At 41.6% G+C, this 19,603-nt stretch overlaps 1 protein-coding gene across 1 annotated transcript; it reads right to left on the bottom strand.

The window, feature by feature from the left end:
* Nucleotides 1-5,071: 5,071 nt before the first annotated feature.
* LOC135468715 (dual specificity protein phosphatase 2-like) lies at nt 5,072-9,743 on the bottom strand. The gene is made up of 4 exons (XM_064747112.1): nt 9,146-9,743; nt 7,221-7,336; nt 6,230-6,458; nt 5,072-5,723 (listed from the first exon to the last, which is right to left on the bottom strand). Exons 1-4 carry the CDS (start codon nt 9,561-9,563, stop codon nt 5,329-5,331), a joined length of 1,158 nt encoding a protein of 385 aa, XP_064603182.1. The 5' UTR covers nt 9,564-9,743; the 3' UTR covers nt 5,072-5,328.
* Nucleotides 9,744-19,603: the final 9,860 nt, after the last annotated feature.

Below are 19,603 nucleotides of genomic sequence, written 5' to 3' on the forward strand. Positions count from 1 at the left end.
ATTTATTGATCATACAAGCTTACATTGTGGGACAATGGATGTAATGTAGATATACGACTACTAAACACTGTTTTGCGGAGACTAGTATTACTGACTGCCGAGTAGTTGTAGTTGATGACTTTCAAAAAGTTCTAAGACACAAAACATAGGCCTACATATGCCGATGGCATAGAGGTCGTGGACTCGTGGTCATCTGTAACAAAAGAGTTTCATGACCAGGCATGAAGTGTGCATTTCACTACGTGCACTGGATATTTGTATATTGTGCGTCCTATAGAGCTTCCCACGAATTTACGACTACATGGATTCGAACTCCGAAAGCTGAGAATCAGATGCATGACTATTAACCTCTGACTGTTTCATGAGTATATGATTATGTTGTAGCATTGTGTTAGACGACTACGTGAGACAGGAGACAAATCAACACGTGAGACAAATTCAGTACAATGTCCATTGAAATGAACCCGGCCAAAATTGTGATATGTTGGGCAAACAGAACGTAGGCCTACAAACAAAAATACAGAGTGACTTCCAGAGCTGCTCGTCTCAGCTTTTAAAAAAAGCTTTCCCTCGCTATGTTAAACGGGTCATCTATATGTTATACATGCATGGTTCTTGTGTAACAAAGAAGTCGAACTATACCAGAATATATGAGCATTGGGATTTTGCGGTCTTGATTCTGAGAACAAAGCTTCGCTATGTTTTACACGAGTTGCGTCCCTTAGTACGCATTGCATTTGGTTGCACAGACATGCATTTGCTTTAGCCCGGCATAGACGAGAGCTTAAGACGCGACTCAACTCAACCCAACTGGTCGTTCGAAGTCCCAACCACTGATAGCCCATACGACTCTAATACTGACTGGCATACCCGTAACGATTAGTGTACAATAACGCCCGGCATACATTAGAACTGAGGACTCCACTCAACTGAGCGTACAGAGTTGGCCGCTGATGGACAACTCGCGTCGACTACATCTGAATTGCGCTGTTATTTCGCACACATGAATGCTTGTAACTCATTTGTAGCATCGCGCAGTTGAAACTAAAATATATAAAGGTTTTCTGACGCCCCGCCATGTAGCAGCAGGATGACATCAAGCGATTTGATGTACGAAGTAGCAGTTCAAAATGTCAGGCCGACTGTAGTCACCTTGGTTCACAAATGGATTCATATTTATTTGTTTGATTGGTATTTTACGCCGTACTCAAGAATATTTCACTTATACGACGGCGGTCAGCATTATGGTGGGTGGAAACCGGGCAGAGCCCGGAGGAAACCCACGACCATCCGCAAGTTGCAGATAGACCTTCCCACGTACGGCCGGAGAGGAAGCCAACATGAGCTGGACTTGAACTCACATCGACCGCATTGGTGAGAGACTCCTGGGTCATTACGCTGCGCTAGCGCGCTAACCAACTGAGACACGGAGGCCCCCAAATGGATTCATAAATGGATTCGGTTGTTGGTTATTACTTTGGTAAGCTGCCGTCCAAAATTCAGCATTGGAAACATCCATCATATAAAAATCAGTGATTTACGGCGTCTTTAATAGCAGTCCCGTGCATGCACGCTCTTTTTGTAGTATTTTAATATAGATGTGTCATGCTGGCTCAGTCTCTGCGGTTCGTGGAAGGGTCTGTCAGCAACATGCGGATGGTCCTGGGTTTTACCCGGGTTCTGCCCGGTTTCCTCCCACCATAATACTGGACGCCGTCATATCAAATGTCTAACTTGATGCAACGTTACAGACGGACAGTGCAGACATCGGAAAAGGCAGGCCTAGGGTAACAATGCCTTAGGTCACAGGGTCAGTCGGCAGACCATGTCCAGGAGACTCATGTATCATGGGATTAGGGCCCATCGACCATTCAGAGGGCAGTTATTGACAGTCGAACATTGTCGCCAGAGGTTGCGCTGGGCTCGAATTGTACGCCGTTGGCAGCGACGTGACTTTCACGGATGGAACCCGCTTCTGCCTGTTTTGGGCCGCTGGCAGACAGTCGAAGAGTCTACTGTCGAAGAGGCGAACGAACGGCTGCACCATGCGTCCATGAGGTGGTACCGTTTGGTGGCAGCAGCGGAATGGTGTGTGGTGGGATTTGTGGAGAGGAGCGGACACCACTGGTCATCATCTACGGGAACCTAACAGCTCAACGTTACGTGGATGAAATTCTACGTCCTGTTGTCCTGCCATTCCTTCAACAGCAGCCACGTGGTGTCCTGTACCAGCATGTCAACGCCAGATCCCATACAGCTCGAGTTGTGCAGAACTCCCTGGACGTCAACGACGTCAACGTGCTAACGTGACCTGCACGTTCCCCAGGTATGTCCCCCATAGAACACCTTTGGGATATTATGAGGCTGAGTAAGACAACAGCCAGACCTTGCAGCCAACCGACAATAACTGGCGTTCGCTCTCCAAGATGAATGACAACGAATCCCACGTCATCTCATCAGACGACTGACTTTTTCTATGCGTCGGAGAGTTTTTGCATGCAGTGAAGCAAGGGGTGGCCACATGCGATATTGATTGGTTTTGATATGGACTGACTTTAAAAATAACTTTTTGTATACTCTGCCCATTGTTAACCAAGATGGAATGGCTATTTTTCTACCCCTGCTCTGTTTGTTCACTTGTAAAATGATTTAAGGGCTGCTTTGTCCATTCTTACTCAAGACTTTCAATATCTTTCAAGTCATTAGTCTTTTCAATATATTGAACTTCAGTCATCCTGTTTTTTGCTTTGGCAAAATAAATTAATTTGAACTCTTTGTAAAGTTTCTTTTGGCCGTCAGTTTAGATGTTACTATATAATTAAGTGATGTGGCTATCGGTGCATAGAAATGCTGCAAAAAGGAATGTGTGCATCATCAGAACTATATTGCCTGGTGATCTTAACTGCGTTACCGATAGTGAACAGGCAACTTCGTGGATTGTTTTGATACCATTTTGCTCATTATTCCAGCAGAACTGTACACAAGATATACGACATTTCACCAGACCAAAAAAAAAAAGCATATACATGTCGCTGTGTCTACAATTGTGCGTGGAGTCACCACATTATCAGTACACCGTGTCAAATAAGATAAGTACATAAGATAAGGTGTCATGGTAAGCATAAATACTTCACGTCCCTTCACTGGAACAGAAATGGTCTAAAATCATGAACAAGAACCCGATCAATCTCGGGAGTACCCCCAAGGCTCACATGGTAAGATGCAAATGCACCCCATTTGGTGCTAGGCCTCGGCTCAACCCGATATATTCCTCCAGATATTTTTTGTAGGGGTCCTGTTGAAGCAGTCAATCCGTTTCCGCAGTCTTATTATACTTTCACAGAAGGCCACTTCTTTTCCACCAACATTCCGTACAAGCATCTCTATACCTCGCAAGTTCGTCAGTAAACTGTCAAAGGTGGGTGGTTTTCCATCGGTACATCGCGGTTTTATACACCCTTAAATTGACCATCAATGTATAAGTGAAAAATTCTTGATTATGGTATTAACCAACAATCAGTCTATCAATCGGCCTGATAGAGATTCACATAATGTATATACATATAGAGCTATTTTGGACTGACAAGTCAAACTCTTGCCTCGGTATTTCTTTGTTCTTGTTTTCTTATTGGAAGGGGGCCTCCGTGGCTCAGTTGGTTAGCGCGCTAGCGCAGCGTAATGACCCAGGAGTCTCTCACCAATGCGGTCGCTGTGAGTTCAAGTCCAGCTCATGCTGGCTTTCTCTCCGGCCATATGTGGGAAGGTCTGTCAGCTACCTGCGGATGGTCGTGGGTTTCCGCCCGGTTTCCACCCACCATAATGCTGGCCGCCGTTGTATAAGTGAAATATTCTCGAGTACGGCGTAAAACACCAATAATAAAAAAAAAATCTTATTTGAAGGGGAGATGCTATATTTCCTCGTCCACCATGTCCTACGCTAGTTAGGATTGTTTTGTACAAGCAATACACGCTGAAATCTACCTATCAGCGACAGCATATTGTAAACAGTTTTATTCTGACTGGCTGCCACGTTGTGAACAGTAAATAAGTGGTGGCTGGTTGTGAATTCAAATGCCAACAAAAACCAAAACGTGAATCATGCGCATGAAGGACCCGGGCACGAATAACCTGGAGAAAAATCCCCATGCACCTTTCGCCAGGTATCAACAAACCACCTATGTGTGGAAACTGCGAATACCGCTGATCAAATATTTGTCATAAAAGAAGTAAATTTAAATGAACAAAACATTGTACGTAGGTTTCTCACTCGCAGCAACAATATCATGAAAAAAAAAGAAGATATTTGAGCCCTAACCAAAGAAAACAAACAAGGGACATAAGTGGTTCATAAAAAGAATATATTCCAATTGTCCAAAACCCGCCCAAAGCTTAAAAAAGTGTTTCGGGCAAAGATTCATAATACAGTACAGATCAATATAAACAGGGGGACAATATATAATATATATCTATATACAAGTTTGAAATAAATCTCTTGAATATATTATGGCAAAGATTGGTGTGCGCTTCCATTAAAATGCAATTGCTACACGTGATCAGAAAACGATGTGATTTTTTTTTTGCTTAAATGTTTTCGTGTTAAATGAAACCTTAAAAAGTGATTTGTGTGTTGACCACGTAGATGAAAAGGCCACAGAGTTATACAATCACAACCATAATTTAAATAGACAAACCACCTTACAAATAGGTGCTGAAAACATCGTTAAAATCCATGCATCGGACAAAAAATGTACAGTGCCATAAATTAAGTTTTCAGAGGTAAATATTATTTGCAACATTAAAAAAAAAAACAAAAAAGATTCAAATTGAGAAGTAAAGAGAAAATTTTCTGCGTTATTTCGACAATCCGCTCGTCTCTCCCTATATCCTTTTTTACCCTTCTCCTTTTGCATGCATTTTCTGTTTTACTTCAAATGCAGACAACTTTCAGTACTGATGGACCCAATACAATGTCCTTGCCTCTTGCTCGTCGTTAGACGAATATCTCCCAACGTCTGCACAACCGTCAGAAAAACAAATATTAGGGTCCCACCAGACATGGCAATCGTGTGAAGTGTCCTACTGACCATAGATGACGATTGCCACCTCTTCTCTGCGCCAAAACTTCTTCTTCTTGCAGGTCGTTTGACCCTGACAAGCGACAAACTTTGACCATTCGTTGTGCCACCGAAGCACATCTGGTCCCCTAGCAACATCGCGACTTGCGGTCACCGCTGGAGCTTGCTGGTCACCGCATTTCTTCCAGCTCCGAATTCAAAGACTTCGACAGGACGTCGGCTGCTTCATCCAAGGTTGGCATCCCAGCATATCTCAGATAGGAGAAAGCAATGGGCTGGACAAAAATGGTGAGGTGGGTGACAAAGGTGAAACTAGTGAACCCACAGACAAGCCACAGCGGTAGCCCTCTTCCGAGGGGCTCCAGAATCCTGTATTAGATGCGATCCGGCAAGGTGATGGCAATGGCCGCACGGGAGACCTAGCAGGGGACGGCTCCACCAAGTCAAGCTTCTGCTCAAAAGTCTGAAGCTGTCTCATAAAGCTCAGATTGGGCGAAACTACTCCACGTTGTTTGTGTATTCTGTCGAACGCTTCATCCATTGGACATTTTCGCTTATACATAATGTAAGCCATGCAAATGGTGGCCGATCTGCTGACGCCTGCCTGGCAATGGACCAATACCTTCCCGCCTCGCTCTCTCTGCTCATCTGGAAGGTAAACAGAATTTTAAAAAATTAGATAAAATTGATTTACTTTCTACTCAGTAATGCATTAATGGCACAGTTCGCCCAAGGGAATGAAAAGGGGTTTACGGGCATGGCCCTCAGCGAAGAGCTTTATAATTTTAAAGGCTGTCTTTATGAATGAACCATGTCCGTGTTCCAGATGGAAAGCCTCGTTCCTGGTCAGGCTCATAATGAATTGTAAACACGGTCCTTTCGATTACAGTTGATCTGTTTCAATACCCAGATTTTTCCCAGAATGGAACCAAGTCTGAATGGTCTGCCTACGCATCGCCTTGGATATGCTTCCATAAAATCGATGGTTCACTGGAGAATGTCCACTGAAGCCCGTTTTACGGAAGTTAGCGGAACATGTCCGTTAGCATTATACACAGCCTACGAGCTATTTCTGTTCTCGTAAATACACAACCTATCAGAATAATTCTTATCCTTTAACAGAGAGACATCCAAGAGCAGAACAAAATACTTACCAATAAAACTGATGGTTTCATTAAACCAGGGTGCCAGCTCCGTGTCTGTTTTATCGTCGACCGGAATGGTTTTGTAGACGAAATCCTCTGGGAAGTGGTTCACTAGCGTCTTAGACACGTTCACAATGGCCGTCACCCCAAGGTTCTTCAACACGGACTTCTGGGCGGCGTGCCGAGAATCGCCCAAATACAAATAAGACATCACTTCAGCCGGGCCAGTCTCCTCAACCTGACGAAAGAAATGAATACCATACCAACAACCGAAAATAGCTACAGTTCGTGTAGTTAGGCCACCATCCACATTGATGAGGGATGCTTGTACCGAAACACTCCGAGACCTGCTGTATATGCTTAATCGTTTCGACAGAACTTATAATAATACCACGGCAACATTTTCCCATCAGGATCAAATTCCAAAAGCAACTAGCCATCCTCACTAAACTTGTACGACCACATAATCGCTTATGAAATCAGGTCAGTTCGAGGACACTGAGCGCTAGTAGGTAGTTATTGTTATGCTACACATCAATCCTCACGGACACCAACACCGCTTGGGAGGTCAGTGTGTCCATGTTGCTATGCGACTTCACAATCTTCACGCAATAAGACCTATAATCATTGGACTATCAATATACGGTCTCAAAAAAGCACTGCGGCTTTGAACAAAGGTTTGTCCGATATACATACATAGGTTTATCCTCAATGTCTTTAATCCCAAACAATTTACATGGGAGAGATAGTAAACAGGAGAATAGATCCAACATAAAACACCCTGGATTTCAATCACTGGGTAAACCTATGTGGATACCTGGTGAGGTTTACATGCGTACATCAAAACGGAGGGTAATAGCAAAATAAAGAAATAACAGAAAAGTTTAAAGAATGTCTCTCTACAGCAAATATATGATGCACGAGTTGCACTGCCAATATCAATTATGCCAATTCCATTTATTGGGAACAACTATTTTCCGTATTTTAACAATGAACTTACATGTTTAGCATACGTTTCGTCCTTCGAAATACGAACGGTGGTCTCGAATTCCTTGCACAGTGAGGACTTCGAGGCGCACATCTCCGGGTACATCTGACGGAAGTGCGTGAACCCACCTAAACAAAGGAAACAACAAGCGGTTAAGAAAAATATAAGACTACAGCACAGTCCGCTTACCTGTACTAATAAATGCACAGAAATTTTTCCAAATCATGGACGTAGAATATTTTATCGGTGAACAAAAGCAAAATTTTCGCTTCTCAGTAAGCACTTCCTTGGACGATTCCTGCTCAGCAACGGACGGCAAGTCCTTGTATTGTCAACAACTACATGTGTGCCAGTTAAGAATTACCCGACTCCACAGACCAAAAACCTAAACGGTGCAATTTTAGGCCTTTCCTTTGCCGGGCATACCTAGCGGGGGTGCCTATTAGATCTTTTCCCACCCGAGGCCAACGGCATGTGGACACGAGAGTGCAGCGGATGCTTACCAAGCGGATAAACGAGCACATGAAACACTTCCCGGAAACAACAAGTGCTACTCGTGGTGTCCCGTCTGGAACATCCGGTGAAAGTGTAAGCAAATTACACAAGACAAATACATCAAATTTCTATATGTTCGCAACGCAACTATTTCACCTCAAAACAAATGGGTTTGCTTCTTTTAGGCTGTAACAAATACCAGCGAGTTTGAATAGAAAGCCTTAGAATCCTTCTAATTAGTACCATTACGGCATACTGCTATTTTGCATATAGACAAGTTTGTCATTTGACGCTTTCAACAGTTTGGCCTATTTAGAGTGGTAGGATTAAGACAAGGCGGAGTACTTCAGGGAGAGAAGCTGGTTGGAGTGAGGTAAGAGGAAGGCGGGTGGGGTGGGGAAGAGGAGGGGGATGGGGTGGGTAAGACGAGGGGGGATGGGGCAGTTAACAACAACGAGGCAAGCGATGTAAACATCATGCAACCTGGCGGGCTTAGTTTACAACTCGGCTGTTCCGTGTTTTCTCCCCAAAATCTTGCTTTCAGCTTGGCCTGCCGTCACGTTTCTGTCAAGTCGCCCCGGCCACTTGTGTAAACAGCTTATAAAGAAAAACTGTTAAACCTTGAGGGGTATCGACATTTCATAAAACTGCATCCGAATGGATTTAAGTTCCCAGGGCTTAATGTTGTTGTAAGAGCAAATATCTTAAGAAGGAAAGGATAAGAGGTGCCCCATGATGTCAAGTCAAGTTAATTAAGCATAACACACGTGTTGTACGAGACATAAATACTATCTGCACAGTGATAAAAGGCGTTCCGGGGGCTGTGGAGGAGGGGGCGGGGAGTGGGGTATTAACTGTGATGAATGTAATCCTAATTACTGTCCATGGGGTTTCAACACCGACCCTATGCCTTCATTTCATTCATGCTATCCGGATGTCTTGATTAATCAGACGTGATGAATAATATTAATCGGACTTGTTGAATAATTTGGAAAAAGACAAAGCCACACACACACACATATATATATATATATATATATATATATATATATATATATATATATATATATATATACTTGATATCCTTTATAGATTTTCTTATGCAATGAGTTTCTAATTTCATCTTTCCATAAAAGAGTCATTACATTTGGAGTCCTTTTTACGCAAATATATACGTCAAGTAGAAGTCATGACGACTACTGCGTACGCTTTTAACTATTTATTCTTCAGTTCAAATTAAAGAAACAAGCATACAAGCAAAACTAGGCCTTGTACGGATTCTAGAAAACGCGATCACGAAACTCATTCATTAAGTATACTGCTTTATAACATGAAGCCATATATATATATATATATATATATATATATATATATATATATATATATATATATATGAATTCCTTTTGAAGGCCGTAACGTTAAAAATAATATAGTAACCATACCTTGCAGAAATCGGAGAGCCTTCCCATCTACATGGCAGCGTAAACTCCGCAGGACTATCCCCAGGTTAGACTGCTGCGAGATTGATTCGAGCTCCTCGCTGTCTTCATCGTACACGACCACCAGGTGGTAATGGCCCGATATCAAGCGGTTCCGATGTTCTTCCGAAGGCAATAAGGTCGGTAAAGCCACCGTTCCCCGAGACCTTCGCTTCACGATGGGCGGGATCATGCTGTTACGGGCTCCCAAAACGTGGAGATTGTTATATACCAAAAACGGTCTGCAATCCAGTATGAGAATATTACAACGGGGAGAGCCTTGGGAGGCTTGCTGAATATGGCGGACGAGATTCTGCGAGCATATCTGCTGAATGTCCATACTAGGGCCACTGTGAGGCGAGCTGGCGGTAGCGCCATCCATGTTGTCTTCTAACAATGACGGCTTTCCCTGTGACACAGTGCCTTGTATGGCCTAACACGGCTTTGCTCAACTAAAAACGCCTGTGCACAGTCAGTTAGTTACTATAAAACACAACTCTTGACCTTGTCAGCAAATGTAGAAATTTTGAATATGTCAAGAGAGAGGTTGTCTTGCCGATACCTCAACACGGTCGGTTCACTCTTCTACCAACGGAGCCCCAGGGCTGTTTTATGAATGAAGCTCTAGCCAACTTACTCAGGACTAGTCCGCTTCCGCGAGAAAAAAATGTTCCCTTCAAATAATGCGCTTTGCGATGGAAAATAGAGTGCACAGTGTACTTTGCAAATGCCAAGCAGTGTTGGCTTTGTAAAACAAAATATATCGATTGAAACATCACCAGAAAATATGTACTCTCAAAAAGTGACCCATTTATGTCGTTCAGCTGTGCTGGTTGTATTCATGCGCAGCAGATGTTTTGTTTACCTCGGTCTACTTTGATTGATGGAGCTCATTCATAATTCAGATTGACAGACAGTCCGCTGGGCTAAGGAAGCACGCGCTGTTGTTGTCTTTAAACCTGTTTACCTTCGCTTTCCAGACTGAGCGGCTTCCGAAGCCGAGGGTACAAGGCAGGGTAATGTTAATGCGCAACCCCTCCCCACAGGAAAGCGAGCATCCGGAGCAGACACTGTTCTAAAGATAACAAGTCCCCTGGCACGAGGCCCTGTCATTTTACACGTTTGGGAGAGGGCGAGGTGAGCGGATGGCAACATGTAAACAACTGTCGGGGAAAGGTGTAGGTCTATATATGGAAGCTGGGAAAAGGCAGGGCAAGTGCTGGTTAGTGGCCAACAGTGCTACTATTGGTTCATGGAAGGTATACGGTTATTTGTAAACGTTGTGTACTCCGTATAGCCGATCATTTTCTCATCAATGGCGTCGAATCAAGGCTCGAATCCAGCTCTCTCCTGTTCGGTTGCGACTCTATATCAGGAGGAGTGTCGAGTACCTTGGAAGAGGACCGGTGTACTCTTGGCACTGCTTCGTGAAACTGTTGCTGTATGTATTAGTGGAACATTCCCTTATATATTTGTATGGCGTTATACAAGCACCAACCAACTACATATATACTCTTCTGTGGAAGGCCCTCGCTGCATGGTCAAACAGGCGGCACAAGCTTATAGATCACCGGTCCTTTTTCTACGGTATATAGTCTTGTGTTCGAATCCACATATCTCTTGCTCGGACATTCGTGGCATAACGTTAAGAAGTCCAAAAAGGCAATTTCTGAATTTGAAATACGATTTTAAAGCTAATTTTTACGCAAAAGGAATTAAAAATCTGTTCACCTCAGAAATGTTATCTTTCATTTAAAGGTATTAAAATTAAAATGTCTTTGTAGAGTCCGACACTGGGAGAGGTGCACTGGTTTCCTTGTCCCAGGAAAGGTGACAGCTAACATTTTTGAATACGGAGAAATACATTATAGTAATCAGCATTTTGTTTTTAAATCGTCATTGTTAATTACACCTGACTGATCTCTGGATACAACCATTACCCTACACGCAAAATCTAGTGGAAGATTTATGATTATTCAACTATAATCGAAATTAAAATCCAAAGTAGACCCATGCCCTCCACCTGGCCGAGTTCTATAGGGACATTAATTATAGACCATAGACTTGAATTTTGTTTGTTTGGATTTGACCTCGAGAACTTACAGGGCGTATATAGGTCGTACACGATTTCTCCACATGATCGAAAACAGACAACTACCTGTTTTGTTGTATAGTTCGTTTATAATCAGGGTTTTCATTTATAATTTGAGAAGGAGGTCAGAGGTCAGAAGTAGGCGGCTGAATTGAAAGTATTTATGTCACAATTACTGTCGATTAAATGGTCAGAGCATCCAAAGTGGACGGCAACAGGGATGGCGGTAGACAGCTGTGTGCAACCTGATACTTGTCCTCTTTGAACACCTTGCTATAATACTGTAACAGGGTGAGTAATAAGCGCTATCTACCTCCGAGCTGGAGGGAATTTCCATTTAGTCTGTAGAGGTAGAAACGTGGACTCGTAACCCAGAGATCGCTGGTTCAAATCCCCAGCTGGTAATCCCCGTCACAATACGTACCGTATTCCCAGTGGGTGTGGTATTTAATTGTTACACAATGTGGTTCGTTGGATCTTGTGTGGAGGAAATATTTTTGACACGCTAATTTGAGATATATGTTACTGGCTTGGAACTTTATTTGAATGGTATCTAGTTGGCTTTGTATTTTGATTACATTATACGAACATACTGAAATGTAAACATCTTGTGTGTTATATATCTGTATCAGTAGCCCTGTGTGTCATCCTGGTCATGTCCTCAGCATGACCTTATTAGTAGAAACAGACAGTGTCAAATGGTGTAGAACGAGTAGTTTGCCCGGAAACATGATACTGAATAGGCCGGATATGTCAACAATGTTAATTAGACCCACGCATCTTATACAACCTACATGGATACAATCTCAAGCAGCCCTAATGCTCCATTGACGTCTATTTCCAATAATTAACCCTTGTCTGTTCACGAGTTTCTTGCAAAGTTGACCAATGAAAGTGCGTCTTTTTCTTGTGGCGAAGCTGCAATGTGTAGGTCTGTATGTAACGCTGTACACCATACATGCGTGTCAATGCGCTACAGTAAATGTTGAGTTCACAAGTATGTTGCGAATTTAGCCATTGGAAATGTCCCTTGGCACAACTTCATTGTTTATAGGTTAGTAGCGCTATACACCAGGAACGTTCATTCACTGCAACAAATTATTGACGTCACAAGTTTCTTGCAAATTTAGCCCATGTAAATGCGTCTTTGCACAACTCCTGTGTGTATAGCTAAGTAGCGTTATACACGACGAACTTTCATTCACTGCAATAAATTATTTATGCCAAGCAAAGTTTCTGGCAAATTTAGCCAATGAAATGAGTCTTTGCATGTGAGTGCAAAGTTACTCCCACCAATAAATACTCTCTCTTCCGCTCTGAAGAAAGTCTTTTAAGATACACTTTATAACAAGCGTATCCAAGCCTAGTCACAACACATTTTATTGGAAAATAAGAACTATTGTCCCTGATCGAAATGGAGCAGTCATATAGTTCATTCATAATTCGCAAGGCCATCGGAAATGGCCTACGTGCATAGGTTATACAATGAGACTCTCCATACTATGATAGTATAACAAAATTGCGGAGCTTGTCAAGATGATATGTATCCCTGGTCTGTATGAAAACATCATCACGCACATAAGGCGTGTACACAGGACAGAGCGCTGGTATCTAGCTGCTTCACGACCTTCGTGAAATGGTAACAGGAAGTAAACATGTTGGTATAATGTCTGTTATCGGCTGACGCGGCATACATGTGAATAGTTATTTATGTAGGCCTATTTATTTGAATGGAATATACACTTTAACTGACCGGCGATATTTCAGCTGATACGTATGGACAACAACAGGTCCATGTGTACAAATGTAGGTTTCACCATATACTCCTGTCATCTATATATGATTCATTTACACATGCAGATTTACTGTTTATACGTGTACGTATATAGGCTTCCGTGGCCGAGGTGTTTAGCACTCCAGAACAGCACAATTGCCCAAGAGCGTCCCACCAAATGGGGTCCAGCTCATGCTGGTTTCCCGTATGGTCGTACGTGCATGGGAAGGTCTGTCAGCAACCTGTTTCCTGCCACCATAATGCCAGCCGCTGTCGTGTGTGTGTGTGACACCTTACGTGCACACAAGAAACACTTGTGTTGAAATCTAACACAACAATTTGTGTTGTTTTCATTCAACACAGAAATGTGTTACCCCAACACAAACATGTGTTAAATGTGAAGTACACATGTTTGTGTTGAACCAAAATTAGGTAATTCATGTGATACAACCTGTGTATTTTAAAACAAGTATTGTGTATAACATCCAACATATCATTCAGTTCTTTAAACACAAGTCCCTGTGTGAATTCAACATAAGATGGAGTTGTGAAGACATTTGTTTGAAAGAACACAACTTTTTGTTAATAGAAGTTAATACAGTTTTTTTACTATAAAGCAAAGGTATATATATATATATATATATATTATCTATTGACCCTACAGGGATGATAATGGGCACTGAATTTATGCTTAGAAGACACGTCTTTTGTTGAAAATCACGTGCTGCGGATACCATTTCTTGTTCCACTCATTCCGTAATCGCTATGTTTTACTACTTTAATGCAACAGGCAGGAATAACCGATCCACCCTACTCTGTATCTGATAAATAGATATATCATGTATGTATATATATGCTGGTCGCGTCGCGAAATATTTTAGAGTACGACGTAAAACGCCAATCAAATAAATAAATAAACCTATATTTATCATGCATATATATATATATATATATATATATATATATATATATATATATATATATATATTAACACTAAAATAACATGTCAACAAAAATTATTCACGGGTTAATCATGCGTGGACTGACTAATAGAGACAACAAGAAATACACGACTATGGATTTTCCACATTTTGGATCTGCTTTTGCTGTTATTGGCTGTCCAGAATACTTGTTATTTCAGTCAGACCATCTGGTGGCTTACACTTGTTTACATGTGTTTAGGATTCCATCCGATACGCAGGCTACACACACCAGCTGGCGCCTGTCGATAGAATCTAACTTGAGCGATGATGTCACATAAAAGCAAAAATATTGCCGACTTGCACTGTTTTATAAACAAGCGTAAAGCTCATTGAATTCCCCGGGGTAAAGTCCATATACTTACGATGTGTACTTTACAAGTGTACGAGTAACTTGCGTGGCCCATCTATATATTGTTGCATGTTTAAACATTAGCAGTGAATTTTAAATTAGTAACTCAATACTTTAGCAGGAGCTGAGGTTATCTTGTGTAATACATTGGAATATGCTGAGTACTTCTGATGTGGATATACACACGTGCAAAACAGCTAACCGGCAAGTCTCGCTATTTCGGCTGCAGCCTTCAGTCAGAGGCTTGTCAGGTACGTTTACCTGTCGTATGTCGGTTATTTAATGAAATAGTTCAAAATAGTTTCATACGTCTTGTAGAACTCGACAGATCGTATGGCTAAGGAAATGTAATTTGTCCGATTTTCAACCTAATTCGACGAGTCGATGCGACAAATCGCACAGTGTGAACACGACTAACAATCAACGGATGTTATGTAGACACTCTGTGAATGGTAACTTCTATCACGTCTGAGTGTATACTATGTAAACTATATGGCCAAACACAACAGCACTCGTGTTGAAACGTAATACAACAATTTGTGTTCTTTTCATTCAACACTGAGATGTGTTACCCCCACACAAACATGTGTTAAATGAATGCAAAAAACATAGGTTTCTGCCACAAGGTAGTATTAAACCAAACATGAGGTAATTTATGCATATCATCCTAACTTATGCTGATACAACAAAAGCTTGTGCAGTATTGTGTATAATGTCGAACGCATCTTGTAATCATTTTTTTCGATCTTTCAAAACCTTGTGTTCATTCATCACAAGATAGGGTTGTTCAAATATAACACAAGGCAGCTTTTATTGGACAGAGCACAAGTTTGTGTTCATTCAACACAAGTGATTTTTTTGTGTGTGCAGCAAATTGTCGTATATATGGTATGTCATGGGTATTGTCATTGGCCAATGATGTTATGGCACTGTCTTCTTGTTTATATATAGGAATGTAACAATCACCTTTAACAGCTTTATCTAACCAATTAGACAAGCATGGTTGCCGCATGGCAGCGTTAAACATATGATTCATACATTTCACTGACATTTTCCAATGAAAAATGAAACGGATCTGTAAAAAAAAGGAACATGAAAGTATTTTGAGAAGCCGGTTTTATTTTTCATTCTTCTTGTGTTTACCTTGATATTGTAATTCAGCTTGGTGCATGACGCATGAAGTCCCATAGCCACTGTATCATGTCTGTAGAAAAATAAGCGCAATACCGTGATTGTTTGTGAGTGTTTGTGTTTTTTTTTTTGCTCTGTATGTGTTTATGATAGCTCCATAATTTTACATCATCACTGGCCTTGCTTGTACGACAAATTTGCACGTATAAGATCGAAAATGCGTCCTATATGTTTATTCAGACAGAATGGCACAGACATAAACATGTACCTATATAAGGTATACGTCTGAGAAGTGTTGTCTTGTTTAGTGAACCCCGGCGCTGGTTGCCTGACCAGGTGTTTTCCCGCTGACCGTTGCTGATAATTTGTATCAGCTATCTTATTGCTGGATCCAGCATCTGGCGCTCGACAACAACACGGCCCAGATACATCCATGGATGGGCCTGCCCGGTGACTCATGGCTCTGCATACATCAACTTTGTTTACATCCAAATATCGGACAAGGTTTATCAATAATTGAGTGCCTCGTGCCACCGGAGCCATCCTAATGGCAGTATGGTCTTGAAGGTGACTGCGTGAAGCGGTCGGCCGTATCGATCCTCTGGCCAGCCAATCAGGAGCCGCCAGAGCAACCAAGCTTACATTGGCGAGCAAGGCGACGCGTGTGTATAGCTCGGTGTGATACGACCAGATCAATATGGATCCGCAGGACAGAAGGCCACGTTTTGGTTGAGTCTACCGTACGAATAGTTCGGTTCATAGGTTAATGAATGGGCAAACCATTAATGAATCGGTTCAAGGTCACAAATTATCAGTTGGTCAGGGAATCGATTAACGTGTTCACGTGATGATGTCAGTTTTCCTGGAAGAAATTATAATGTTTATCAGTCAACGCTATAGGTTATATATAGGGTAACTGTGTGACCTTATTACGTCGCGCTGAGTACATTTCCATCCAAGAGAATGGGAATGTTCGTCTCTTTGTTAAAGGATATATTGCAATCTTTACACTTTCAGACTGTTTCCAAAATGTATATGTATGTATATTTTTTGGTTTTAGCTTTTTTTTTCTCTTCTACAACGTCCGCCAGGTTTCTGAGAGGAAGGAACAGGAACATCTGGAATAAACCACCGGCTTGTCGAAATTAACTGACAAACTTTCCCACACGTGTGGTACAAATGTCACCCGCAGAGAAAGATCAATATGTATCGGTGGCATGTGATAGCCAACAAATGTATTTCATGTAATACGACCAAATACGAGCTCTGTCTTCTGCTTATTGCCATGAGAGCAGGATGGGTTGGGGTGGGGCAGGTATCTCCACAGTTGCCTCTCCGACTCTTCCGATTATTGAAAGGCAAGAATTCTTTACTTATAACCTGGCTGATAACACATAACTATACACACATGAACATATGTACAATTTACACATTTTTATTCATTTTTTGAAATTTAAATTTATTTTGTTATTGTTATTGTTGTTGTCGTTAACGTTGGAATTATCCACTCCCAGGGCAGCGTGCAAGTTGATGTGTAGAGTCACCCAGGGATAGGGAAGTTCTCGCTTCTCCACATATATGTGACAAGCCTCTTGGCGCAAACCGCAACCCAACCCTTCAATCCCCACATCCTAAAGGAAGAATTTGGGGGAGGGGTTTAAAAAGGGACTCCTATTTATCTGACCCCAAATTGTATGTATAGGCTATATATAAGAGTTACGGTGAACTCATCGAGGTTAAAAACTTAGAGCGAGTGAAACTCGGTTAGAAATTCAGTCATCTAGACCTTGCCTGATAATAGTCTTTGAAAAGATTTGATATCAAAGTACCGCACAGCTGTTGGGTTTATTCTACTGCTTGATATTCTGAATTTTTATTTTTCTTCGCAATTTCTGCACGTACAGCAGTGGCTTATATGTACATGAACTTGTGGATCGTCGTGAACTTCCCCCGGGCTCTGACTGGTTTCCTCCCACCATATTGCTGACCACCGTCGTATAAGTGAAACATTCTTGAATACATCGTAAAACATCAATCAAATAACAAAAGTATATATGTACATGTGTACAAACAGGATAAACTTAGCATGTATTCACATTCGTATACAAACAATTAAAACGTTTGCTTATGCACATAAGCGCAGGGAAGGTCTGTCAGCAACATGCGGATGGTCGTGGGTTTTCCGCAGGCTCTGCCCGGTTTCCTCCCACCATAATGCTGGCGCCGGCGTATATGTGAAATATTCTTGAGTACGCCATAAAACACGAATTAAGTAACTAAGTATACACATAAGCCTCTCTACTGTTGTTTTATTTACAACTGACTTGTTTATTCATCTACCTGGCCACTAGAGGCATTGTATAATATGTTGAGTGAGTGAGTGCTTGGGGTTTAACGTCGTTCAACCAGCCGTTGCATTTTCCCCTTCATGCTGAACGCCAAAGCGAGGAAGTTACAACTTCCTCTCTTTAAAGTCTTAGGTGTGACTCGACCCAGGATTGACCCTGGGTCTACCGCTCCCGAAGCGGAATAATATGTTGAAATTATCCACAGTTGTCATCATAAATAAACCCTCCGTCGTCCTGACATACAGTACAGTTGTCCAACATTTGGCTGTGTATATATAAACGTCTTCAGAGATCTAAAATAAATCATATCCAATGCAGCAGTACTGCTCCTGTATATACTCGTCCTATATTAAATACCATATAAGTATATATAGCAACAATAATTCGTAAGCCCTGTCCGTGTATGTCAGGTATAACATAAATATACTAGTATAAGACGTTTTTAGGGCTGTTAGCATGTGGACAATGAAGACAAAGTTAAGATTATGAGCTCTTTGTCGCATAAATCACATCCACGCGTTATTTTAGAATTGCAACATATACCAAAGGTTGGATATATAATGTGACCGTATACAATCACTATATGCTTTATAGATTGACTGATTGTTTTAACATCGGTTTTAAAATTATTAGGCTATCTCCTTATACCTGTAGTACACTCAAATAAATAATCTGTTAAGTGTAACAGAAAGTCTGATGTCTGAGTGATGCTAGAATCCCTTCTGTTATTGCAACAGATTATTGTGTTAATTAAAACATACATATTCTATTAATTCAACATAAAGATTCTATTAAAGTATCAGGATATTATGTTAAATTTGACACATTGTTTTGTTATAATAACAGAATACATTGTAGCATCACTCAGACTTTCAGATTAATTTTTTTGTACGTCAATTCCACTGTGTCTTACTTGGAAGAACCCCAAACATTTTTAGCACATTTGTACTGAAACCGGGCTGACGAGTAAAGTGGGCCTATCCCTGTACCTTGTGCGATGAAGTACCAAATTTACCTTTTTTTTCAAGTCTTATATGGAGCCATGTACTGATCTTCACATATGAAATTAATGGAAATACCTCATCATTGGAATGTTGTGTGAGAGCAATATACATATTCAGTCACAGGGCCTGTGTATGGAGAATCCGTGTCTGAAAGAGTCTTAGGCTGACATACAATACCTTGTGGCGTATTAATTGGTGTTTTGACGGCTGTTCCGAACAAGCCACATATCCAGTTTAACATGCGCCAAGTACATGTACTTCACCCATGAAAAATGATCTAGATTGAGCAAATCAGGCTACGTGGGAAACAGTCGTGTTTTATTCACATTACAACATCATGGTAACCGTATATATATGTGTATGTACATGCCTCCTGGCTGTACGTTATAAAATACTGTATTTGGGTCATGTTATATATTAAAAACCATGAATGATCATCGTGGCAGATCAGTCTGTGCACGTGTGTATACATAACGAGGATGTAAATAGATAGCGGATCGTAAAGCCTACACAAACGGATCCCTTGTCACTTCGAGGAAAATACGGCACATGCGCTGTGGCCTTCCCATGCAGCCCCTGGCGTGACAATCACATGACCAGGTTGTAATCCGCACGATGGCGTGGGCGGATACATAACCGTGGCGGCAATGGTGGGTTTCCGGGAAGCACATGAGGTAAATCCCGCCGTGCTCAGATTATAGCTGAAGTAAGCACCATAATCGGATAAGTGAATAGGACAGA

This window comes from Liolophura sinensis, chromosome 6 (assembly GCF_032854445.1).
Source record: "Liolophura sinensis isolate JHLJ2023 chromosome 6, CUHK_Ljap_v2, whole genome shotgun sequence".
NCBI classification, from domain to species: Eukaryota; Metazoa; Mollusca; class Polyplacophora; order Chitonida; family Chitonidae; genus Liolophura; species Liolophura sinensis.